General features: G+C 49.0%; 1 protein-coding gene across 1 annotated transcript in view; it reads left to right on the plus strand.

The window, feature by feature from the left end:
- The window catches only part of LOC119394579 (collagen alpha-1(II) chain), a gene marked incomplete in the record, with an annotated part of 1710759 nt that overhangs the window by 1087135 nt on the left and 595667 nt on the right, over positions 1-27957 (plus strand). The window contains 1 exon segment of the mRNA XM_049415838.1: positions 16230-16283. Within this exon segment, the coding sequence (XP_049271795.1) occupies positions 16230-16283 (54 nt within the window).

The following is a 27957-nucleotide window of genomic DNA, read 5'->3' on the forward strand; positions in this document are numbered from 1 at the left end:
GTCGTGTCACGTTGTCGAAGTGGTCGGAACCACGACGACGAGCTACGCCTTCCCCTCGCTGTGGCGGAGAAGGGTGGCGAGGCCGCGCGAAAATTTGAAACCAACTGAAACGGATGTTCTAAGCCCTGTAGCTTCCTTATTATAGCACGTATTCGCAAAATTAGTGCGGCAGCATGTTCACATAGCAAAAGTGCGCCTATTTCCTTTCATTACAATTTTTGGACCTCTGGGTTGTTTACTGGCCCTTTAAGCTGCGGCTGCGGCTGCGCTGAAAATGCCATGCTATGCGCGCCGACGAACGCCCTCTGCACAAGCTCATGTTTCCCGATGTATTGCCAGACGAGTCCATATCTCACACAGCTAGAGTTACTGTATCATATACAGCAACTCTAATGCAGCGTAGACGCAGCGCCTCCTCTATCGTCTTTACACGGCATTTGCAGCGGAGCACGCAGATACGCGGCCAATTTTTTTCTTTGCCCACTGTTAGTCTTTATATTCTACAACGTCATTTCCGTGACGGAAATATGTCACTGAAGCCGTGGTTGACTCCGGCATAAAACAATTTCGTGTTAAAAAACTTTTTTCTGGCGAACCTGGTGGCGCACATGCCACCGCCCCGTTATCAAGGGCATGTTTGCACAGCGCTTCCTGAACGAGGACGTATGAAAGGGCAGAAAACAGGCGCAAATATGCCGATTTTAAATCACCAACTAGCCCATGCTGCCGTTCTCGCACGTTATAAAGGAGAAGCTCATATAGCACCCATTGATCTTAGAGGGACCGAAAGCGCGGAAAACAATCTCGTCGCGCCACGGGGCGGAGTGTGAACACCTAAAAAAATATCACGCCATATCCACGAAGTGAATGATGATTGAGGAGCTGGCTTCCATATAATCAGGTAAAGCGTGAATGCTCCGTAGAGCTCCTCTACTGTCATATAAAGACGTGACACGTTGTTATAGTAAAGATTGTGGTCAGCTTGTTGTCGAACCACAAGCCGTCGCAGACCGTGCAGCTGTGGCCAAACGTGTGGTCGAGGTAATCGCGCTTGAAGCGCGCGTCGGCGCCATCAACTTCAGGTAGCGACCGCTTTCGGCGCTTGGCCGCTGCATCCCGCGCCCGTACATCTTCGAGGTTCTCCTGCCACCGCTTCAGCGCTGCTTCGGCTTCGTGTGCTTCTATCTCGGTTGTTTTCCTTACGTTCACGGGCACAAGTTCGCCTTGAATAAATAGGTCTTTTTACCAACAGGTGCAGTATTTGTAGGGTAACAATATCATCATCAAGGCGCTCGAAGAACAAGAGGAAGAAGACTTCTCTTCCATGCGAGCTGCGCCTGTAGCGGTCACCTATGGAGCTAAAGTTACGGCGCGGGACTTCGCCCCAGCTTAAGAACCTAATATTTTGCTTACACTGTGATTTATATGACCACGCTTCTCTGCATCGTACTGTAATGCAATTTCAAAAGCATTACTAGAGACAGAGAAGAGACCGACACCGGCGTTGCCCTTGATCAAGCACTTCCACCCGCTTCTTCTCGCTTCTTGTGCACGGCATGGCGTATCCCGCCAAACGCTTTCCTGAGATAGATTCAACAGCGTTAGCATTTTTTATTTTATTTATTTATTTTCGATACTGTCGACTCCATTTGTGGAGAAATTACAGGGGCAAAATGTACATGATATCGCCACGTGCCTTTCATATTATCACTTCGGCTGTATTCGGTATTGGCCCACAAAGACTGTCAGCAACGCCCAGCGCGAACCGCGTCTCATTGTTCGAGAAGCTTCGCGATCATTTTAGATCGTTTTGTTAAGATTGCGCGCAAGACGCGCACACTCGAGCTTATTCCAGAATTTGCGCGACAGCCAGCGATAACGCTGGAACATTCGACGGCACATGTTTAAATACCGACGCGGTTCACTGCTTGTCAGTTGATCGACGCTCCATGCTCTGTTCGCCGCTATCAGTGTATTGCTGTAGTTTGATTTTCAGTTTCCCGGCCACAAGTTCGGCCAAATAAAAAGTTTCATCTCTGACGTGCTGACTGCTGCCTTCGTCGACCACGTCACGACCACGTGACAATATTCATACATAAAGAATACCATTCCAGAAACACACGAATTCACTTACACTATTGGCAACCAACAAGAGTAATAAAAGACACAATGAATTCGTTCTGCAGTGAAAATCAACAATGAAATATTGCGCCAAATTTGTTGTACACGGTTAAAAATGCATGTAAATCTCGAACGCATTTTTAAAATGGGCACAACCTTGATTACTTGTAAGTGCGTCGGGCAAAGTGTTCCACATTTCAATAGTGCTAGTAAAAAACGGAAACGAAAGGCATCCCTGCGAAAGGCACCAGAGCTTCGTGTATGCATAACACCAGAAGAGCCGGACACATGACGGTGACCGAATCAACAATATGCGTCGTTTTCGGCTGGAAAACTCATGAAAGTTCTATGACTTACGCATGCCAAGCGATGCATTTGAGCGTTGGTTCGAATGAAAAAAAAACTATTCTATCCGGTTATTTTATCGGAATTATGTTTAATGCTGGGACTATTACATTCATTGCAAGCCCCGAGAAGGAACGGTTACTGATTGTTTCGAAAACCACTGAATCTTGAAACTCGCCGGTCTCCACCTGTCAAAATCATCTCAGGTCGCGTTAATAATTCGTCGAATACTCGGAGTTCGCAGCGTGAAGTCATGCCAATGCCACATACGATGGTTGAAGAACTCCTCAAGGGAACATCGCAATCGACGTCCTGCCACCAGGCCAGGCACATGACACATGCACGTGCTTCGGCGTTTCACCGGTGGACAAAAAAATTACAGCATATCCACGGGGTGAATGATGATGAGTGGGGCAAAGCTCCGGAGGGCATCATCGGTAAACCGTGAATACGAGTAATTCGCCCCGCTAAAGTAAACACGTGAGAAATGTTAAACATCAAACTTTTATTGTTGGTTTCCGTGGTCACTTTATTATCACGGCTTTTTAATCGGTGAAATGCAGGGAAAGCGGTTCCTGTATGGGTGTTACCTTGCGCTTGTCCGTGTGTCTCCTTTCTTCGTCCCCGTTTGTTTTCGCGCAAGTACTACAATGAATTCGTTCCAACTAGGCCGGCTAGCAGTTTTTGCTTCAGTTACCTTGAAGTTGGTAAACACTACATCGATGCAAGTCCCCTGATGGTGCTTGGTTCGGGTGGTCAAACAATGGACTCATTTCATCATACTACAAGTATAGTTTTATAACATCTCGCATCGGCTGCTCAACAGTCACCTGTGAAGCGCCGGCGGTGGTCAAGACACCACAAACGGCGTTTGTGGTGTCCTGACTTCTTTCTTGTGTCCGTGTTTGCACGCCCTGTCTTTTTAGAATAAATAAATGTGATGGATTCTATTTAAGTGTTACTGTCATAGCTGAGGATCTTTAACAGCGAAGATGTTCTAACTCGGCGTCCTGTCATAAGCCAAAACTCTCATCTTCTGAACAGGCACGCATTCTCTTTGTCCTCTTCTTCCTCATCTGCTTCGCTTCCAGAACATGTGCGCCCATTTGTTCAGCGTATAGCAAGGGTGTGAGAGAAAGAGAGAGAGAAACAGAGAGAAAAAAAAAGTGAAAGGGAGAAAACCTGGGTAAAAATATTACACCATCTCCCACTAAAGGGGACCATAGGCACCGTACACTGACCAGAGGGAGCTGCGTTGCTCGCACTGGCCGGTCCCGAGTTCGCTGGCATTGGCCGTTAGGGGCACGCAGAAAACAGACGCGCGAACGCGTCCCCCATGTATCCCGGCCGCAGTCCGCCCACTCATTCAGAGAGGGAGACGCGCACATCGCGTTCCATTTTGAGCAACCCCGTCTCATTATTGCGTTTTTTGTCCGCTAGGTTTTGCGTTCTGGCGCTGCAGTCGCACTGGAAAACTCGACTGTACGGTGCCTATGAGGCGATGCGAAGCCGGAGCACTTGCACGATCGCGTTCCGTTGGCGTTCGTTGGGGACGCTACCGACCTTGGGTATGCTACCAACCTCGCGTCTTGTCTTCCCTCTAGCCTGGCCGTTAATTCTCACAGGGCGAGCGGGGAACGCGGTCGACAGGCGCGCGAGAAGGAGGCAGCATAGGAGAGGAGAGAGGGGGAGGGGACGCGCCGGCGCTCATCGCGGCGCTGAGCAGGAGAGAATTTCGGCATATTGAGCGCGCATTTCAGAGGAGTCAACCGAAGCAAGCGCTGATGATGAAATGAACTTTATTTGGTCCTGGAGAACCCCGATCAGACAACCCCCGAAGGGGGGTCCGCCGCAGTTGCTGGCCGCGCCCACGCCGGTACTGGAAGACCGTGGCCCTCCGCCCGTTCGCAGGCCTCCTGGACTGCCGACAGCTGGACTGAGAGCTCGTTGCTTTTAAGAGCCCTCTCCCAGTCCTCTTCTGTGCTGAACTTTGCGCTAAGTAACGCCGGGCACTGCCAGAGCATATGATCGAGTGTGCAATTATCCGCCCCACAGCTAGGACATCCTGGATTTATGCCTTCAGCAAAGTGGCTAAACGTGCTGCGAGACGGGAAGGAACCTGCCTGCAGCATCCGGAGAACCGACGACTGCGGCCTAGTAAGCTTGGAATGCGGGAGGGGGTATCGCCGCCTTGACAGTTGATAGTGCGAAGTAACTTCGTTGAAGGTGCCAAGTGGATCCCTGAAGCTCTCCGTGAAGCCACCTCCGGACCCGCCCGCACCGCCGCGGCACGTGATTTCTCGCGCACGGTTATGGGCAAGTTCGTTGACGTTGGGAACTGTCGGATGAACCCCTGAGCCCATGTGGGCTGGGAACCAGGTAATTGTGTGAAAGCCTCCTACAGCCCTCGAACTGAGAATAGCGGCAGCCTCTCTTCAGACCACACCCGAAGCGAAGGCCCGGAGGGCAGCCCTAGAGTCGGTGAATATCTCAGGACGCGAAGGGTCCTTCATAGCTAGAGCTATCGCTACCTGCTCTGCTACGGAGGCAGACACCTTCCTAACGGAAGCTGAGTTTAGTACGCGACCGCGATGATCAACAACCACCGCCGCAAAGCTGTCCGAGCGGCCATACTGCGCCGCATCAACGAAAGCCACCTTTCCCGGAGATTTACCAACGAAGTCAAGCAGAGACTTGGCCCGTGCCGTTCGCCGGCCAACATTGTACCGCGGATGTACATTACGCGGGAAGGGTTCCACCTCATAAGTACCCTTCACTGTTTGTGATAAAAATATCTTCTGTTCCGCACTGCCCGTATGATGACATCCAAGCGACTGTAGGAGACGCCGTCCAGCCTTGGTGGAGGAGAGCCGCGCGACCTGAGCTAGTTGCTGTGCCTCAATCACCTCCGAGAGGGTGTTGTGCATGCCCAGGTTCATGAGCCTGTCCGTGCCGGTACTCATGGGGAGTCCTAGCACCCTTTTAATACTTTTCCGCATTAAAGTGTTGAGTTTATCCTCCTCGCGTTTAGACCAATTTAGAGATGATGCGACGTAAATAATATGGCTCATGAGGAACGCGTGGTAGAGCCGAAGGAGATTACTTTCCCTCAGCCCTCCCCTGCGGTTTGAAACCCGTAAAATAAGCCGAATCATGTTCTCCGTCTTGGAGGTGATGCGGGCCAAAACCTGTGTGTTTCGGCCGTTGCATTCAAGAAGGAAACCTAATATTCGAATGCAGTTCACTCTGGGAATCGCTTGCCCGTCCCTTGTGGTTAGCGCAATCTGTACCTGATCAAGCGGTGAGTGGGGCCTCCTCCCACGCCTAACAGGTCTGTAGAGAAGCAACTCCGATTTGGAGGGTGAAAGCCGAAGCCCCGTGCCCTCCAAAAAACTTTCTGTGATAGACAGCGCCATCTGGAGCGCTTCCTCCACCTCAGCATCCGAACCTACCAGGCACCAGACAGTAATGTCGTCGGCATATAGGGCGTGGTTTGTATTGGCTACAGTGGAAAGACGCTCCGAGAGGCCTTTCATGGCTATGTTGAACAAGAGAGGCGAAATTACCGCACCCTGCGGCGTGCCCCTCGCACCCAGGGTGAAGGTTCCTGATTTTGACTGCCCAATCTTTATGGTTGCTTTGCGGTCCCTGAGGAAGGCGCGAACATAGGCGTGGAACCTTGGTCCTAACCCCATGCTCTCGACCGCCTCCAGGATGAACTTATGTGAAATAGTATCAAACGCTTTGGCGAGATCTAGGGCCAATATTCCCCGAATATCTAGGGTTCGTCGGTCGATAATTTGCCTCTTAATCAGGAGCATCACATCCTGGGTGGACAGACCCGGCCTGAAGCCTACCATGTTGTGTGGAAAGAGCTCTTTATCCTCGACATACCGAGAGACCCTGTTGTGTACCGCATGCTCCATCACTTTCCCTACGCAAGATGTTAGGGAGATGGGACGTAGGTTCTCCTTGGCGAGTGCCTTGCCCGGCTTGGGAATGAGTACCACCGAGGCGGTCTTCCAGGCCTCCGGCACTCGGCCTTCTGCCCAGAGGAGATTGACCTCCTCGGTTAACTTATCGATGGACCTATCATCGAGATCGAGATTACGCAGCAGCCTGTTCGTAATTCCGTCAGGACCCGGGGCTGAGCGACTATTAAGCGCATGAAGCACCTCTTCGATCTCAAGTTTCGTAAAGGGCGAGTCGATTTCTTCCAGCGGCCCTCCCCGGTAGTCCGGGTAGTCCCAATCCCCGGAGGGGCCAATCGGAAGGTATCGTTCTGCCAATTCCTTAAGTACAGTCGTGTCATCGACTCCACTGCTCCTCTGTGCTTGGACTAATCGGTCAATTGCCAACCTCTGATTGCTTTTCGAGTTAGTTTCATTGAGGAGTACCTTCAAGAGGTTCCATTTGCCTCCTGTGCGCATCTGCCCGCCTACTTTTGAGCAAATTTCATTCCACTGCTGCCTAGATAACTCCTGACTGTAGTCCTCGATTTCTTTATTGAGAAGCGCTATGCGCTTACGCAGCCTCCTATTGAGCTTCTGTGTGCGCCATCTCTCAACCAGCGATTTTTTAGCCTCCAACAAATGCGCAAGACGCGAGTCCATTGTATCCACCTGTAGGTCAGTGTGGACCGTCTTGGTTGCGAGGAGCGCATCCTCCGCTAATCGCGAGAAGAGTTCCTCCAACGTGTCATATTGGGCCTCATCCGCCTTGCGGCGCTTTCTAAACTCGCCCCAGTCCGTCACCTTGTACTCCTTATGTGGAGCCACCCGGGTTTCCTGCGTGACCGAGAGGATAAAGTGATCGCTTCCCAGGCTTTCCTGCAAGTTAGCCCACTGTACTCCCACCGCGTTTTTGGTAAATGCCAGATCCGGAGTGGTGTCTTTCGTAACGGAATTACCCACTCTTGTGGGGAACTGAGGATCCGTGACCAGCTCCAAGGAACAGTCCGTCATAGCTTGAGCAAGGTTTCTCCCCTTAACAGTGGTTTTTGGATATCCCAAGGCCTGGTGGTGGGCGTTAAAGTCCCCGACAGCTACAAGCGGCGACTTCCCCGCTAGAGTAGCCGCCTTTGCGACCACCGAGGAAAACGCCTGCTTGTGATTCCGAGGGGTGCTGTAAACATTCAGTACGAATATGCTGCACTTAAGCCAATTATTCGGGATGATTTCGACGAGCTGGGCCTCCAGAGTAGAGTTCCCTAGCGCAAGCTTGTGTTCTAAAAACGCACATTTCCTCGAAACCAAGACAGCCAGACCACGTTGCCCGTCTCCCCTAACCGATACAGATCGATAGCCGGGCAAGGCAACCGCCGCGTCAATGGTTTCCTGTAAAGCAATTACATGCGGCCGAACCGCCAATGGGGCAATGTACTGCTGGAGGGAGGCCTTACGCTTCCTAAACCCCGCGCAGTTCCACTGCCAAATGACAAACTCATTTGCATTGGGAGCCATGATTACTACCACTGGTTTGCCGACTTGCCGGCACGTCCTTAGTTACGGGGGCCTGAGCCATTGGCATACCGGGGCACGCCGGGGAAACCAGCGAGACGGGCGTCACCGGGACAAAAGAATTCTCGCCTAGACCAAGCCTGCTTTCAATCATTGCGACTTTACATGCCACGAGGTCAAAGCATTCCGCTTGCCGTGCTAGCGACTTTTGCAAATCCCTGATTGCTCCAAGGACGGCCGAGTCGGACGCCGCCGCAACCTCTCCTTCCGTACCTATCCTTCGCTTAGCCGGCCGCGGCTCTGCTGACGAAGGCCGCACCGGGGCCTGTGCTGAATTTTTGAGAGCTTCGAACTCAACCCTCATCTGTTGAAGCTGAGCTTTTAAGCTGGCGTTCTCCTGAAGTAAAAATGCCAGAGCAAAAGGAAGCAAGCGCTGGACTCAACGCGGCCAGCGCACTACCACTTGAAGGAGAGGAAACTAGAGGAGGAGAGTAGCGCATGCGCCGCAAGAGCAGAAGCGAGAACGCAGGAGAAGCGCAAGCAGGTCCTGGTAGAGAAGTGGAGAGAGTAACGCGCAGCTGCTGAAGAGAGAGAAGGACGAGAGTTGCGCATTCGTAGTGTGAGTGTGGAGTACCAGGCCGCGAGACATACCCCCGAGTAAGAGATGCTTCCCATCTAAAAAATTTACTCATGAGGCGGCGGAATTGGAACGCGCGTGGCCACGATCGGAAAGCGAGCGTCTCAAGCACTCGGCTAGTGAGGCAGACTGAGAGAATATAGCATAGCCTAATACAGTACCGTATAGCTAGGAGGCAGCACACTGAAGTGAGGATGAGGTGGAGGGCAAATAGGAGGGGACCTCGTCAGCATAGAATATAATGAATGTGAGAAAGAGAAATGGAGAGAAAGAAATGCAGAAAGAAAAAGAGAGGTTCAAACAAGTGAGAGAAAGAAATAGAGAGAGGGTGAGACAAAGAAAAGAACGAGATTTCAGAAAGGAAGATGAAAAAATTGAAGGAAAGAGAGAGAGAAGGCAAGAAATAGAGATACACTATAAAGACAAACAACAGAGAGAATAGAGAAGTAGAAAGAGACGGAGAAAGAAAGAGAAAGCTAAAGAGAAACAACGCTCTACATTTAGGGTCGAAGCACCTTAGGGTCTCGGCGTGTCGGCAGGCATCGTCTTCTGATGTCACCGCGTGCATCGTAGTGTCCTGTCACTTGCTTGAGCGCAAGAGACGGCGCCACCGCGTGAGGGACGAAGCACCTTAGGGTCTCGGCCTGCCGGCGTGCATCGCGCACCGTCGTCTGCTTTCGCGTGTGTATCGTCGTCTGCTTCATTTGCCTGAGCGCAAGAGAGGGCGCCACCGCCTCAGCGCTCGCCTTGTGGCGAGAGAGAGCGACCGGCGCGCGTTGACTATGGATACGCTCTTTCTGGGATGAATGCTGAACTACCAGCTCACAAGGAACGAGAACGCGCCCTCGCCCGCGAGCGACAACACCGATTCAGGCAGCGTCTGCCACAGGTCGGCAAAAAATCTACGCATATTCATTGAGTGATTGATGAGTGGGCGAAGCACTCGAGTTCGTTCGGTAACCGTGAATCTCCCGTTTGTCGTTTTCGCCGTTTTGCCGACGTTTCCCGTGCCCTCGCTTCCGGAGTAGCAGCTTGTCGTCGCTGTTCCCGTTGAGCCGCCGCATGCCGCGCCTTACGTTCGTTTTCATTAGAGTTACTGTATATGCTACCTTCAGGTAGCAGAGTTGCGCGTCTGTCTTCCAACGCCGCTAGCAACCATGCATTGCGGAGAAGCTGCCGCTTGCGCCAATTTTTTTTATTTCTCGACGCCGCCGCTGCAGCGAACTGAATTAACACTAGCCATCGACAGCCAATGTTTATCGCCGGTCTTCGACACGTCAGGCAGGTTAATCGGCGACACAGTAGGCATGTCGCCTGCAAAAACGAAGTGCGACTTCACCGCACAGCTGTGGTTGCTAGCCGGACCTATGCGCTACTCTGCTACGTAAAGGTAGCATATACAGTGACTCTAGTTTTCATCCATGGCAGAAGGAGAATGTGTGGACCTTTTTTACAGTGAAAGCTGTTATGAGATCATTTCAGCAGCCGTTTTTGGAGCCGTAGTTGTCGGCCACCGCCGCCGCCGCCGCCGGTGTCCGTAACCACTATCGCTCGAAATAAGAAAAGAAAAGCGAAATAAGAAAATAAATTCCAGGATGGAACGAGGTTTGAACCTGGGTCCTCTGCCTGGGAGCCCAGTATTCAACCTCCGAGCCATGCCGGTGCTTGAACCTGCATTAAAAGGTCCTATACAGGCTTCATGTCGGGAAGGAACCACATTAACACATGTAATATAGCGTGGTAGAAGAGTAAAATAAGCACCAAGCGTCGCACAACGCAAATTCTGTAATCAGTCACCACACAATGCGAATTGCGCAACGAGTAGGTTGTTGAATGCTTCCAACCCATTACAAATGGCTCCGCCATATTTCTTCATTGTCATCAGGCACAGCATCAACAAAGTGTGCATAATGACTTACATGCGTTTAGCAGGTACCACGGATCTCCGTAAAATGACGAAAAATGACACAGTGCCTGCTGCCCTACATCTCAAAATTAGAATGATTTAGAGCGTAGTGGGTTCCTCGCAAGTGCACTTGTATTGGTTGCCAAGGAAGCCTATAAGCGCAGATCCATTTCCTCGGGGTCTCAGTATAGTTCTTTGCCCCCCCCCTCTCTCTCTCTCCCACGTCAACGTATGTTATACAGCATGGTGGGAGAGGGAAATAGCGACCGCGCGTCACCCAATGCAAATTGCATAACTGGTGGGCCGTTTAAAGCTTCCAACCGATTACAAAGGGCTGAGCGATAATTCTTCATCGTCATCAGTCGGCGCGTCAACAAAGTGCACATAAAAGCTTACAGACGTGTAGCTGGTGCCTCGCTTCTCGGCAGAATGACGAATGATAGCTTTGTAGGTGCTCTCTAACTTCATAAAAATTGTGATTTATGGCTTAGTGGGTACCTTGCTAGTGTACTTGTATTAGTAGCCCCAAGAGAGCTTACAAGGGGTTCTAGAAACACCGCTCTTCCAGCTTTCGCTGTGACTGTGCTGCGGTTTCAGCGCAGGCCTGGCGTTTTTATTTTGTGGCAGATAGAGAACGTGTGGTATGGAACGCACCTGCGCGATGTGAATGATGACGAGTGGCCGACGCTAGGTGCAAGGTCCATAATGCTGCGTTGTAGTCGCAGACTAGTATAAAGGATTTCTGCTTGTAGGAGTCTTATATTATTCTGGCACAGTTATGATTGATATTATTGTACTGTTTAACCTTTTTTTTGTTTCACATATGTCATCCGAGCGTTGCCCCAAATTATGTAAATTGTGACATAAATATACAAAAAGAGTCGATGACAAAGCTCAGTCTTAAGAAAAACAGTTATGCATTTTAGGATTATATGTTCTAGTAGCTTGAATGAAATGCCAGTGAGGTATACTGGCTGGTAATTTGATACTAATGACTGACGTCCTGATTTATGTGTAGGTATTCTTTTTTTTCCAGTCACCTGGCAGCTGGTACAAGGCAAGCGACTTATAAAAAATTTGCCCAAGATACTTGCTACACCATTCCGCGTACCTGTTAAAGAACTCGTTAGGAACGTCATCTGGACCATTGGACTTCTAACACGAAGGTGTTTTATGCCGGGGTCCACCAAGACTTTCATGGCTTATTTCCGTCATGGAAGTACGTCAACAAAATGAACGCCATCAGATGGCAAAGAAACAAACTATAAGAAAAAGTACCATTGACGAGAGTCGAACCCATGACCTCTTGGTCTACGACGATGGCTGGCGGGCGTTTAGCCCACTGAGCTACCGCCAAATCATTGCGGAGGCTACATGAACACGTCTTTTATCTTTCACACTTTCCTCTAACAGTGCTCTTGGGTGGATGGATGGATGGATGCTATGAGCGTCCCCTTCTTAAAGAGGCGGTGACATCTGGGCCACCAGGCTCGAAAAAAAGAAACAAAAAATGCCCCCACCTCCCCGAAGAGAATCGTGAAAAAATGCCAATGCATATCTTGCGCCGAGAGTACATAGCGTAGTAATCGCTTCACTCCATTTATATATACGTGCCAGCGAGCGGACGGGACAGTGGGGCGCAGGGAGGAGAGAGAGCGAACGGCGAGAGAAGGAGCGGCGAAGCACTGCACCTACCTTCTCCTACACTCTCTCCACACACGCGGAAGCTCCACCGAGCTCCCGCGATGCGAGCGCCCTCACACGCCAGAGCGCGCTCCTCCTCTGCACTCACTCTCCCCTACTCCGTCCGGACCACCTGCTCCGGTTGCTAGGGGCGAGGATAAGCGCGCGCGCACGCAGCTGTTGCTATGGCAGAGGGTGTGAGAGCTGAGAGGTAACACCTGCCGGCGCGCGTATACCGACAGACGCCTGATATGCCCCGACTAATACCCTTGTCACACGGGCAAGCTTAACCGCTGTTATCCCCAACTGCAGTTAACGGACGTAACCCCAGTTACCGTAAACCAGACAGAGGCGCTGTCACACGTTTGCAGCGCTTCCAAGCGTTCTTTAGTTCATACATGGCTGCGTTCGTGCAACACCGCATTACACCGCCTTGTACAGGGCTTCACGCTCGATTATGGACGCGTCAGCAGAGTGTTTTCATGCGCGGCTATCAAATAGCGTGAAGCCCTGTTCAATGAACGAACGCTGCTGTGTATCAATCTCGTGAAATGCACACGATATTTTTGCAACACGGACAAACTGGTACCTCAGAGCCGGTAATTTATCTTCCGAAATGCGTATCAACGCCTCCATCGTCGCAACGGTCCAGTTGACACGCTTTTGGCTCGATATTTCCCTGGGAGGCGAGCTGCTCGCGTCCGACATGGAGGCGGCCATGTTGTCAGTTTACGGCGCTAACAGGGGTTGCCTACGTCCGTTTACGAAAACGTTCGTTAGTGGATTAATTGCGGTTAGGGTTGTCGTGTGACAAGGTACAACAGCCGTTAGACTTAATGGCCGTCGTACTTAACTGTGGTTACACTACCCATGTGACAAGGGTATAAGAAATGCATTCGTATTTAAAAAAAATCACAGCATATCCACGGAGTGAATGATGATGATGGGCGAAGCTGCGGAGGTTCATCGGTAAACCGTGAATCTTCCGTGAATTCTGCCCAGTACATCATCACCGACGTGAGATCGGGCGCGTTTATACTAAAGGTTCGATGAGAGTTATGACCACTTGCAGCTCACTTTAATTTTACATGTACGCTGTGAATTTTCATTGTTTAATCACGCACAGGAGAAATCGCACACACGCATTGCATTGGAGGTCAAAATCCAGTGCCTATATATACGGGGTGGTCAGTGAACGGTTGTGCAGCGCGAGCGGTCGGTTTTTCAATCGAGGCGCTGCCGCGACGCTGCCTGCGTCGGCGCCGCTGCGCCGCGACGCAAGATAGGGGTGGGAGGGGGGAAGAGGGGGAAGCGTAGGAGAGGAGAGGACGATACATATCACGTACTGTCGCACCGCATTCTCTTTAAGGAGCCTTCATGTGTGCGCGCCCCCTCCGTTTTTAAGGCCCGTATTCACAAACCAACCTTATCTTAACGCTATAAGGCGGCCTTTCGTAAAGAAGGGAAAAGTGTAAGGATAAGAAAAGGTCTCGGTGCGTTTCAGGCGCCGAGAAGGTGAGGAGGGCAAAATATAAGTATAAGGTTGGTTTGTGAATACCGTCCTAAGACTGGTTACACACTACTACGGCGGGGACGAACGGGTGCCGCTATCCGCCTCGTGCGCTGCGGCTTTCAGTGGTACTGGTGGCGCCACCAACGGCGGACGGTGGCGATAGGTGGATATGCGCGGCTCATAGAAGCCGTGGGCAAAGCGCCTGTTACTCTTCGTTTTTCCATTCATGTTTCATTCTGGTTTGATATTTGTACTGCTGACGCTGCTCCACTAGACAAAATGACAGGCCCGTTTTTTTATGCGTGCGCGCGATGCACTGCGTACGTTTCTTACGTGCATGTGTCCAAGTTGTTTGCGTGATCTGTTAACACAGATGAAATAAAAATTGTTGCAGTACAAAACAGCATTCTTGTTTTATTGAACACCCCGAACAGTACAACAACAATGACTATTACGGCTGTATGCCTGCTTAAGAAACGCACAAAAGACACGCGATTTTATCTTCGCCCAACACTCGTAGCACTCAACTAGGCCAAGAAAACCAAAATCTAACTTGCTGAACGTTTTAACAGCCGTCACACAGCTGCATAATAATGCGTGAAAGTACTTAAGCAAATGACCAACAAACATTCAGACAGCGTTTTTTTTTGTTCACAGACCGTGTTAACATATGAGAAAGTTGTAACTGCATTGCAATCACATATTTCGGAATATCTAATCACTTTCACCATTGAAGCCACAATCCTCTAACACATGCGCTTTAAATTGAGCATGGCATTACTTAGACATATATAGGAAATGCGGACGCGTGGCATTACTCAGATTTATATAGGAAATGCGCACGCGTGTAATGTATCTCGTATGCTAGATTCTCCTTTGGTACGTGCAGCTCAAAATAAAATGCGATTCTAGAAGTAATGTTCGTGGAGTAGCGAGCATATAGAAGGACAACTACTTACAGCTTCACTTACCTTTGCAAAAACGGTATTCCAATTGCAATTCAATATTAACCGACGCAACAACGATAACAACACACTTGTTGCACACAGGCGTACCAGGTTGACGCGCGAGGCCAAGCGCGGTATTTTAAGTGTAGCACAATCGTGCGCGTACAGTACGCTAGAATATTCTGGCACAATGTCGTCAAGCTTGCAGTCACTTCAGCGGTTCCCACGATGTAGCACCAGTTGACGTCCTCGCGTCATCAAACTGCTACGACGCCGAGAACTACGCACACAGCAGACTTGGAAAAACGCGGTCTTGCAGGAGGCCATCTTGTCCCGCAACCAACGGACAAAAGTACACAACTGAGGCGTCTGAAACATTGCCGTTGATGAGATGGCAGCTGAACGAAATCAGGGCTCATAGTCCGACGTGTGGCCACCGCCGCAACACAATATTAACGTTGCAACGTTCAAGGAAGACGCGATGAAAGCGGCGAGCCCAGCCGGTCTTGTCGGGTGCGCTACAGCACAGCGCGCGCTCTCACGACCACCGAAAGAAATAAAAGAAAGTGGAGAGAGGGGCACCTAGGAGCATCGCGTATCGGTGGAAGCAAGAGGAAGTGTTGCGTCGTCGGTGTGGCGTATTGTCGAGAGATGGCGCTAGTTTGGTTTGGCGCAACGAAATCGCAAACTTTATTCAAAATACATGAGATCCTATGGGGGGTTGGGAGAGGGCACAACCGTCTTAGCCGAGCGGTGGCGCCACCATACCGATGCACGAGGCGGATAAGGAGCTTCGCCCCTAAAACGCGCCGTTGCTATGAGCGTTAATGCGCTGCTATCGTCTGCTTTTTTTAAAATCAATTATAGTTGGTCCACGCTGCTCACATGAAATACTGTAGTCAAGCGGCAGCAAGGTCATGGCTATGTGATGGTCACATATGCCGTGGACTACGTCAGTTCGAACATTGTCTTCCGGGAAGTGCTGACTAATAAGTGTCACATATAATATGACTTCAGCCGGTTCAACGAAAAAGAACATTGTGACAACTGTGTGTCTCTGTCTGTCACCTAAGAAGAATCAATATATACAAAAATTACGAACGAGCATGGAGTGTGTTGGCGGTTCTTGGCTTCAACCTAAGGCCCCATGCTCCGAAGATGAGCGTTTACAACACTGGGCTAGACATCACTCGCAGAATGTCATTCTATTTCAACCGTATAAATGTGTTGATATTGGTGGTAAGAAACAAATGTAAAGGGAGAACACGCACCAAAAGGCTTCCTTGAAACACTACGTGCTGGTGAATATGTTCCCCTTTAGGACAAGATGTAAAGCCGACACCGAGGATTGTACTAATCAGAAAATTGCACCTTTTGAAAAACTTAAAACCAAATGCATGTTTCTGTGGTCGAGTGATGTGCGTCCATAGCGCCATTGTTCTCGCTGACGAACGCGGGAAATAATTCGAAAAACTCTGTGAATGTCGCTCGTAAACGATGTTCCAGGAAAGCCGCCGACATGCGAGTCTCTACCCTACGCGTACTCATGATTCAAACGACTCCTAATGCAGATTCTGCGTGGAATTTCCAAGTAATGCTTGCCCTTTCCTTTGTACAGGGCCCTCCGGGAATTCCTGGCATCCCCGGAAAGGACGGTCTGCCTGGCGAAAGGGTGAGCCTTCGGCGCTTGACGTGCCACTGATGCCAGCCAGCACTTTATGAAGTCAATTGCTGCTTCCATTCTTGCTTTTTCTGTCCGTTCTATGAAATAGAGCATTTCAACTCTCACAGGCAATAATCGACTTCATTTCAGAGTGCGATTTGACTATGTATAACCGAGAAACCGTGCATGGTTCTCAAAGATAATTTTAGAACACGGAACCACCAACCACAGCCAACACGACAAACAGCATATGTAATGACCCCGCTGCTACTAATGATCTTCCTCAAATGCAACTAGTCCAAGTACTACACACAACTTTGGTGACAGTCACATTATTGAATACCTTCGTTGCAGCATTCCCGTTCACTGTGTGTACCCGCCGAAAGACATCCGTCATGCACATCTGTCACTTTAACAATTGCTGGTAGGGTGCCTGTTTCATATGACCCACAATATGGCACTGGCTTTAACGGTTTATGCTCCATTTGCAGAAACTAAATAAAATGTTAGGAAGAAGTGCAGTACATTAGAAAAGACGCTGTTATTCCTAACGGCAAGCTTGTGTTAGTTCGCGTTTGTGGTGTATTTCACTCTGCCGACAGAAGTCGTTTCTTATGAAGGCTGGTAAACACCCCTATATTTTTGTTTGACTTACCAGCCATTTCGCGAGTTGTGTGTTGAGGTTGAACCGGAGCTGTTTAGAAGACAGCCTATTTGACAAGCTGCTGTTGCTTGAGTGCAATTACGCAACCACATTCTCAGCAAAACAGATCTCGTGTGTAAGTTATATGTATTTCTTCTATTGCGATAGCAATTATATGGGCAGTCTCGGCTGGTTTTTGCCGTCGCCGTAGTCATGCTTCGTATAAGTATATGTGTGTATATATATATGAAAGCCACAAAGAAATATACTTCAGAAATACTTTCCGACGCACGGAATCAAACGGCCGGCCTCTCGCTCCAAAAGGCGCGGCGTTAGACGGCTAGGCCACGAAAAGTACCGTCTCTCAGCATGCTAACGGCGAGCTATTTATATACACCATTTACTTCAGCGTGCTTTCTTACTCACCAGCGAGATGGCGCGAGGAGCGCGCGGGGCGCGCTTTAAAGGTCGTCGCCTCGCTCCTGCGAACGCCGATGATCTTCGCCCTACAGGGCGTGGTCGCCTTCGTGCACTTATCTCGAGGAAAGTAGGGGGGCGGGCGGGGGGTAGAGCGGGGAGTTGTATGTCTTGTGCTTTCCCCGCGATGTCCGCACTGAAGTCACAGAGCGCATGAAGATCACTTCGCCCGCTGCAGCGGCCGCGTTTGCGAAAGGAGCACGCTGTTCAAACAGAAACAAGTAACAACTGCGACATTTAGTTCGCGCTCGTCCTGTGTTTACCTGTTCGTTCGTTTCGTGCGTCCTGCTTTATGTTTCAGCAGTGCGCTTCAAGTATCGAGCTGTGACGCATGATGGTTCACGGTCGTCCTGTGTGCGTTCTTTTCGTGCGTCCTTTGGGCTCGAGCGATGCGCTCGCAATTTCGAGCTGCTTTCCGTTATTCGCGTTGCATTCGAGTTTGTTGCTATCGCATTCATTGCTTCGCCGTTGCGGCGAAACTGTGACTTTTTTGTTAATTAAATGGCGTTCGTTAATGATTCGAGCGATATGCTTGACTTGCAAGTTTCAATGTACCGGGAAAACGCGGACAGCGGGGGCTTTGTCAGGATCGGCTTTGGACACCAGCAGCGTCAACAAGGTGGTCAAGTAGCTTAATTTGGCTGGCGGCCAAAGGTACACTTCGACAACATGAGCGAAAGGCTAGCACAGCGACAAACGTCAAGAATGGCCGTCAAACGAGGGAACTGGCTTTCAAAAGTGGAATGAGAGAGCGATGACTTCGTCCAGATAGCAAAGGCAGGTCGACCGTTTAAAACCGCTTAGGAGAGAGCCATCATACATTCAAAAGTCGCAGTAGCATTGCACCACCCAAAAAAGCGTGACCTTCTATTGGTAAAAGCCGTTGGTTTTGATGAAAGCTGTCTTCTCGTGGTCATGGTCATTGACACAAATTTGACAGTATCCAGATCGAAGATCAAGCGACGAGAAATACTTTGCACCGTGGAGACAGTCGAGCGCCAGGTCAATTCTAGGTGGGGGAGATACTTCCTTGGTGATCCGATTGAGACGGCGATGGCGGACGCAAAAGCGCCAGCTGCTGTCCCTCTATTTCGTGAGCACCACACGTGGCTGCCAAGAACTAGAGGAAGGCTCTATGATATCTTTGTCTGGCATTGTCTATGCCTCCTTCTGTATAACATGACACTCAGAGTGAGACACATGGTCAGAGCGTTTTCGAAGAGGACTGGTATTGCCGGTGTCGATACGGTGTGCTATGACGCTTGTCTGTCCCAGGGGACAGTCGTCGATGTCAAAAATACCGAGTTAAGAAAGGGAACACCGCGGAGCGCTTCATTTTGGGAAGGTATGAGGGTCAGCGGATATCACTTTGTCCAGAAATGTCTTAGTTTGCGCGGTAATGGCATGGTTGGTCACGGTATTGGTATCGGGGGTGAAACAAGAAATCGCACACTTCCTCCAGAGTTGAGAGTTCTGCTTGGGTAATGCCTTCAGAAAGCATCTGAGCCGAAGCAGAAAAGTTAGGATCAGGAAGAAGTGCCCTGTTGTCGGTAACAACTACTATTGTATGAGTAAGTGCAATGTTGCGGGAAGGGCCCAGTAGGTGAGCTACCAAATGGTAGCCATCACGGACCAACAGGCACGGCGACATAGGGACATTCATATCAGCCTGCGGCTGTAGCCTTAGAAACTCCACGGACTGTAGCCGAGTGCGACTTGCAGAACCGACATCGGAGCACAAAGGCAACTGGAGCCGTAAAATATCATTGGAACAATGGATGAGGCCAGACTGGGTGGTCAAGAAATCGATGCCAAAAAATCACGCCATATTCACAAAGTGAATGATGATTGAGGAGCTGGCTCGGAGATAATCGTGTTTTCCCTGAGTTATTATCTCCATCAAGGCTCTCGAAGAACAAGCGGAAGAAGACTTGTTTTGCGCGCGAGCTTGCGCATGCTACTGTTGGCTATGCTATATATGGTTTTGCCTGCGTTAATGTCGTCATCAAGGCGCTCGAAGAACAAGAGGAAGGGGACTTCTCTTTTTTATTTTCGAAAGTGTACCCTTAGGCATAATAATTATTGATTCAGAAATACACATAAGTTTGCGTCGTGTATGAAGTCCTGTAATGAGCGGTGGTGAGGTCCACTAATCCCGCGGTCAAGGTCGGGCTGTCGGCCAGGCCTGAGGCCCGTTGCACGCAGGTGACGACAACGGCTTCAATGTAAACCCGTAGTCCACAATAAGTGTGTGACAGTTAAATCGTGGATTGGGGCATCGCAAAATGGGCACGATGTACCATACGGGCCGCGGTACTTTTACTCCCAAAGGGTGGTCACGTATGGGGTGAGCGCAACCCTAACACGAAGCCTCCGCAACGTAACCTCCTCTCGGCGGGTTAAACCACCAGGGAGGTCTGACCCACACGGAGGTATAAGAGCTCGTGTGGTACGTCGGAGGCTTTCTTTTTCCCAGAGCGTCTGTCCTTGAGTGTCCTCAGGAAAATGCGGTAGTTGGTGCGGTTTAACTTGTGGGTGGGTTGCCAAATCAGCTTTGACAAGGTCCGGCAAAGCGGCCCGAGGCACCCACTGAACACCTATCCGCACAGATGCTGAGGCAGCAAGATGGTGAATACTATCCGAGAGTGACGTAGACCGATACACTCGTCGTATATCGTCGATAGCTTGTGTCGAATCGGTACTGAATGATGAGCTGAGAGCACCTGTCAGAGAGAAGAAATAGGTATCAGCCCTGCCAATCTGTCACGTATGGCAGCCAGCTCAGTAAGGTGAGCCGGTGGTGTGGAATCCGCAAAATACGAGCATGTCTGGCAGCGTCAGGTATAATGGGCATACAAGAGCGGTGTGAATGGTGGTGCCACTCAAACTGGCATAAGTATAGGCGACGACAGTGGCGGCATCTAGGTTATCGGCAAGAAGCAAACGGGAAACATGGGCGTTCGCCTGGCGTGGAACCGGGCTGTAATGGCGACCAAGAGGTTTGTTTTCAGTGAGTTGCATTTTCTTCCACGGGGCAATAGTTGCTCGTCTCGGAAGGTGTATGGTGAGCTTCTTGGCCCATGTACCGCGCCAATGCAGCAACCGAACAGAACCTTGATGGCTTTCAGGTTGCGCGCACAGCGGCGCTGGTGTACTAGCTGGTCAAAGGTATTTAGTTAAGATTCCTGTTGCAGTAGTGTTAGGGAGTGATGCGTGGCAGTCCAGTATGGCCCGCATGGCTCGTGGTTGACCGCCTCAAGACGTGCCCACTTTGCCAGCGTGAGGTGATAAAACTGGGCGCGGTAGACGAGCCTCGGTTGCAATACCGAATGGACAAGAAGGCGAGCCATGTTGGAGTTAGCGCCACCAGACTTCTTCGCAATCCGTCGTATGAAATGCATTGTTTCTGACACCTGCTGTTTAGCACTCTTGACCCATTGTCCTGCAGATCCAGTGCCGTGAATTTCGAGGCCAAGCGCGCGGAGATTTGAAGCTTCACGTAGCGGCTGCTGATCCAAAATTAACTGCAGAAGCCGAACTTCCAGTATACGACGTCCATACTTGTTCGCGACCGACATAAGCATCGTTTTAAATGCGAAGCATTTCTTAGCAAACCTCAGGCACTTTGGCCGTTTCTATCTATCTATCTATCTATCTATCTATCTATCTATCTATCTATCTATCTATCTATCTATCTATCTATCTATCTATCTATCTATCTATCTATCTATCTATCTATCTATCTATCTATCTATCTATCTATCTATCTATCTATCTATCTATCTATCCGCCTACGTCTGGGCGCTCTCCTGGTCGTCTCCATAACTTGTAATACCCCAAAATTGGCCTAGCAGAGGATCAGTGTACGACGAACACGATTCACTGGCCATGACATGAATAACGCAAAATACCTGTCGTGTACGTCATGAAACCCTTTCTCTAAGTCACGTGTGGCACATACCCGTAAACCAGTGTTAATGTTATGCGGGTATGTACCACAGGTGATACCGAGTCTCAGCCAATACAGTAACCGCGAACACACACATTGACACGCAAGGAAAGTGATAATATTAATAATTGTTGGGGTTTTATGTCCGAAAACCACGATATAATATGAGGGACGCCGTAGCGAATGGCTCAATGTGAAAAATTGCGACATAGTCAACTTCCGGCGCATGCTTCGCATAACATTGATTCCCAGGGTACGTGGGATCTGCCGAAGTTTTGGTAATTAGCCAAGCCATTTTAAAAAGGCTGCTTTATTGTTAATTTCGAGGCTCTGACTTCCTTATGTTTGAAAACGTGTTCTGTTTTCGGAGAAAGACGTAATTCCATTCCCAATCCATTTGGTGCAAAAGGCGCCTAATAACATTCCCATTCCATTCCTCCAAGCGTCGTCCCCATTCCATTCCGGGGTCGCTTAAATGTGGAATGATTTTGGAATTATTCCAATTCTGGTGGGGCATCTCCGCAACACTGGTGGGAAGCATTAAACCACACACTCTTGGCGCTATTAGCATTGTGGGATGACTGGTTGCTATATTACTCTTTTGCCACGCTATATTACATATGTTAACACGATTCCTTGCTCGACATGACGCTTTTATACAATATATTTGCGAAGGAGTTACAAGCACCAGCGTGGCACTGTGGTGGAAGACCCGACTGCCACGCAGAGGGGCGGGTTAAAATCCCATCCGATCAGGGAAATTTGTTTCTCATTTAATGTTTTCTTATATCACGTGATAGCGGGAATAGACACCGTCGGCGGCGGGCAACTATGGTGTCAAAATCAGTTCTTGCGATCTCATAACAGTTTTCGCTGTAACAAACTTCAGCACCGACAATGCCCTCTCCACTTTGGCCTGCGTGACAAGCGCGCAAAAGTCCACATGCCTTAATGTGAACATCTCTAACTGCCACTACTTTCGTTTTTCGCAAAATTTCAACATATCTTTGCTTTGGAATTCCTGCCTGAGATATGCTCACATTGCACGAGCTCAGTTGTTTTGGATTGCGAAGTTTTCTCATGAACCGAAAAAAGGAATGAACAAATGTTGGTTTCACTCCGGAACGAAATAATAAACTTTCGGTTACGTTTTTCTTCCGGTCAAAAACATCGTTATTTTCGTTTTTCGTTTTAGGTTTCTGTTCCGTTCCGGCACCCTGGTATTGCGTGCTTTTGCAGTTCCTAATGCATCTGATGACATCAGGTTGATGGGGCGTTCATTCTTAACTTAATAAAACTATCAAGCTGCCTTTCCTACGCTGAAGAATTACAGCGATGGAATTGAACTGCCCGGCCATTCCCAGAGTGCTAATGGGCTATGTTTTTTCATTCCGAGGAATTGAAAGGAATGGAATTGCGGTAAGTTTTATTTCCCCGGAATTGAATTGGAACAATGGAGGCGCCCATTCCGCAACACTGCTCCCACCCTCTGCAAAGGGCCCAGCCATAATACTTCATCATTTAGGATGACTGCCAGTTGGGCGTGTTGGTATAGGTTCATGATGAAACAAGCGCGATATGTACGAAGACTCAGAAAGGACACAGGACGGAGCGCTTACTAGCAACTGAAAATTTTATTTTGGAAAAAGCAATCATATATGCATAACATGCATCCCCGTCACCACACACCACCCTTGTTATCACAGAGTGAATCAACAAAACACCACTACGATAACCCATCGCATACATCAAGTAAACACGTGTAAAGCCCCTCCCCCCCCCCCCCCACCGTCAAAAGAAGAAAAAAAATGCACTGGTTCACGTTATATCTAAAAAAATTTGGCAGATCCCACGTACCGTGGGAATCGATGTTATGCGAAGCATGCGCGTTATCGTGACTGTGACGTAATTTTTCACATTGAGCGAAACGTTACGGAATGACGCTACAGAAATATGGAAGTGGTATACGCACGCTCATATGTTGAAGAGTCGCATATATATTATATAACCAGTTGTTCATAGTTGCGTAACGATGGTAACAGCAACATAGGTGTTACCAACACCAGACGCGGTGAGCTGATATGTAGTGCTTATATTCTTCAATACTGGATTGCGCGAATCCGAACAGGACAAAGAAGGAACACAGATGCACAGGACAGGCGTTACTGGCAACTAAGCTTCATTCAATGAAGTTTCACAGGATATATACACAGCCGAGTGGCACGTGCAGGCGCACTGCACGTATGTTACAGTCACAGTGACAGTTGTTATGCTTATACTTGTCCGTTATGACGGAGAACTCACGCACGTTTCACGAACCCGTGTGTATGTGTTGAAGGGGTGCTTGACAGCTCTTGAACAAGGTCATCATCAGCGTGATCAGTAAGCACGGGCAGCTGGACCGGACTTGTTATTGCGGACGTGATTGCGGTTATGGGGAGTCGAAGTGTAGTGAAGTGCGAGGTATAGTGCAGCTGGTGGAAATCCTGGATGCCTCTTACGATGAAATGATCTATGATGCCTCCTGTCGTGGACGTGGCAACGAGGTCTTTTGATGCCCTCTCCACATCTAGTCCCTTTCACGCACTATAAGGACCAAGCTTTGTTGGGCCTCGATAAATCAATGTTGAAGTCACCGGTAATGATGAGAGGCCTGGTTATCTCAGCACATTTATTGTAGGAAGCATTCACAGCGGTTTTTGCGTAATCCACGTGGTCCACGTTGCGGACCATATGGACGAGTAGATGGTAGTTGAGCGTCTTCCAGGGCTGTTCTGTCTTCAGTTTCCTCACTTTCCTTGCGTCTGCCGCGGTGGTGTAGCGGTTAAGGTGCTCGGCTGCTGACCCGAAAGTCGCGGGTTCGATCCCGGCCACGGCAGTCGCATTTCGATGGAGGCAAAATGCTAGATGCCCGTGTTCTGTGCGATCTCGGTAAACGTTAAAGAATACCCGATGGTCAAAATTTCCGGAACCCTTCGCTACGGCGTCTCTCATATCATATCGTGGTTTTGGGACATAAAACCCCGATAATTATTATTAATATCACTTTCCTTGCGTGTCAATGTGTGTGTTCGTGGTTACTGTGTTTGTTGAGACTATGTATCACCTGTGGCACATACCCGCATAACATTAACTCTGGTTTACGGGTATGTGCCACACGTGACTGAGAGAAAGGGTTTCATGAGGTACGTGACAGGTATTTTGCATTATTCGCATCATGACCAGTGAATCGTGTTCGTCATACACTGATCCCCTGCAGTGCCAATTTTGGTATATTAGAAGTTATGGAGACGACCAGGAGAGCGCCCAGACGTAGGCGGCTAGATAGATAGATAGATAGATAGATAGATAGATAGATAGATAGATAGATACGTAGATAGAAACGGCCAAAGTGCCTGAGGTTCGCTAAGAAATGCTTCGCATTTAAAAGCAAATTCCGAATCGGTTAGCAGAACAGACGCCTGGCTAACACACTTCTCACCTCTTTCCTAATTCGAAATGCTTCAATTATCTCTCTTGTCGTTCGCTTTCTGTGCATATCAATTATCCCTGTGTCACAAAGTTTTGGCTGGCAGGTGCACTCTTTGCAGTGCATCGCTAAGTGCGAGGACGGGGCCCCCTTTAGTGAACTCTCATGTTCGCGAAGGCGTACATTCAGGCAACGTCCTGTTTGACCCACGTATTCCTTTCCACATGTGAAAGGAATATCGTACACTACATCTTTTTTGCACTCAACATTCCTCCTGCCATGTTTTATTTGACAACCATCTGTTTTTCCCCTGCTTTTCTTTGTGGCCAACCTTTCCACTGCCGGGCAAATCTCTGACATTCTGTTTTTGGCTGAAAAAACAACCCGCACCCCATACCTTGATGCAACTTTTTTCAACCGATGTGAGACGTTATGCAGATACGGGATGACCACTAATCGCTCTTTGCCGCCCTCGACTTGTTTGTCTTCCTCACTAGCGCTGCTTATTGTCTTCTTTACTTCTCGCCGATTCTTTTCACAAGCCAAGAGGAGACACTCGTCTGGATACCCAGCTCCCCTTAAGCGCTTAATCTGCTCGGAAACACTTTCATTTATCGTACACTCTTAGCAAACGACCGCTTAAAACAACGCATATAAGGCGGAAAGTAGGTCAAATTTTCGACGCTTATAAATGGCTCTTTAAGCGGCCTACTTATACGGCTCTTTTATGCGGCCCCTGGCTAAGCGGCTCTTTCTTATGCGGCCTAAGTTTATGCGGCTCTTCCATATGCGAGGCCACCTCGTTGCCAGAAGGCCGTTTAAAAGTGACCGCTTAAAGTAACGCATACCGTCGATTTGGTTAAGCGGTATTTCAGGTCAAATCTGTCCGGCTTATATACGGCTCAATATGCGGTCGAAATATATGTGGTACTTTTCGCAAATTTCTAGAAAAAAAAGAAATTCTTCTACATTGTAGTTGATCCTGCACTGTTCCTCTTTTTTTTTCTTTTGTTCTTTTCAGCCTTCCAACTCATGAATATGCATTTACACATCACAAGAACACTGCACAGAGAGTCACAAACCATGTATCAACACACACACTCCACCACGGGGATTTGAACCCAGGCCAACCGCGTGACAAGCAGACACTGTAACCACTACGCCACCGCACCACACGATCTGGGTGGACTTCCGCGGCTTTATATATGCACTTCACGTTATCTTGGACGATTTTACGATCGGCTACAACGCTATAATTTTGCATATATGAGAGGCATCGTTCGCGAACCCTCGTGGGCCGTCATAGTCAGTTTGTGTGTGGAATTATGTTTCTCGTCCGACTGCTTGCGTATCCCGCACGGAGACAGAGGTGAACAATGAACGATGCGTTTCCGAGTGCATTTCCATTTGCCGGCATCATACAGCAGCCGAACGTGCCCTGATGTGCAACCAGCCGCCAAAAAAAAAGTTTTCTGCGATGTTTGACGCAGTACAGGCGGAAGTCAGCTGATCTCATCTCCACTCGGCGAAGTACAGTCTCCCACGTCCTTCGCGAGCATCGCGTTGATGTCGGTGCGTTTATACGGACAGTATTGTGTAGAGGTTCATCTCAGAGAATCGGATTAAAACACAATCGCTTATTCGCGCAACAGATGGGTTTGGTGTAGTGCAGCGCGTACGGAGCGACGGACCAGCTTTCAGAACGGGCGCGCTCATTTCTCTCCCGAGTATAGTATAGACGATAAAGAAACGTCGTTGTTGAGTCGAAAGAACAACGAGCCTTCGCAGAAAAAGAATGCAGTCTCCCGAGCTCGAGGCTGACGGCGCCGACGAGCGATGCCGTGGAATTGTCATGCTGGGGAGGACGGCGGGTCTGAGGTTGGTCGTTCTCGTGGTTCGTTCGTTGTTGACAGTTGGAAGTGATGCTCCCCTTGGCTTACACAAACGATGAAACTTAGTGCATGACTGGCGCGGAAAGAGCACGCATGAAATCGCTTGCATCACCCGTTAGAACATGTTTCCTGCCAAGCGTCGCATCAAAAGAAGCTAGCAATACTTGAAATCGAATGAAGTCACAATATGATCCAGCTTTCAAGGATAAATCCATGCTATTTCTTCAAAAGTGAGAAGTGGCCTGAAGGATTCAGAAGGATCATGTGAGCAATTATACTGAATAATGCAAAGATTAACTTGAAACATTCTAATATTTAATGGGCGCTGTTAAATCTAAATAACAACCGCAAATTAAATATGCACTTGTTTTGGACATTGATGGTTCATGAACATTAAGCTCTACACCATGCCTCAGTTGACCACATATCAGCGCCGAAGAGCGATCTGGTGGAGGCCCTGTGTTGGGGAACATGGCAGGTTGAAGGTTGTTTTTGTATTCCACCCGTTGTCGACGAGTGAAAGTGATTCTTTCCTTGGCTAAGAGATGTGATCAGAGCGACAAGGGCCAGTATTACTTCACTCCATGTCATCCAGTCAAGTATACTTTGAGCTTAACGACGCTTTAATGTATAAACTAGTAAAATGCTGAAAGTGGCTGAATTCGGGCAGTAATCTTGACTTCTAGAAATAAATATTCACCTGTCTTAAAAATGTGCTGTCAGTAGCATCCTGCTTGATTCGGATCATAGGACACGACATGTAAACGTATAATACTAAATAGTAGATATAGAGGAACAATTCTTATACTCAATAAGTGTCATAATTGCAAATAACAGCTGCAAATAAAAAGCATGCTTTCACACTAATAGCACACCCATAAATGTTGAGCTTTACGTGTCCCAGTCAACCTCCCTCATGTTCGATACCAGGGGCGTAGCCAGAAATTTTTTGGGGGTGGGGGGGTGGGGGCGTCAACCATGCTTTATGTATGTTTGTGCATGCGTTTGCATGTCTGTGTGTATATATACGCAAGCAAAATTGAAAATTTTCGGGGGGGGGGGGAGGTTGACCCCCCAACCCCCTTAGCTACGCCCCTGTTCCATACCATGTAGCTTTACGTGCACCTTTATTTAAATATCAGCTGTCATGCAACATCCTTAGCTTTGGCTAGTACAGCAGCTAATGCAAACTGTGCTTGAGAATTCAAGATTTATTGCCAGTACCAACACTAGCTATACACAAAAACATTCTG

This window comes from Rhipicephalus sanguineus, chromosome 5, assembly GCF_013339695.2.
Source record: "Rhipicephalus sanguineus isolate Rsan-2018 chromosome 5, BIME_Rsan_1.4, whole genome shotgun sequence".
Classification (NCBI taxonomy): Eukaryota; Metazoa; Arthropoda; class Arachnida; order Ixodida; family Ixodidae; genus Rhipicephalus; species Rhipicephalus sanguineus.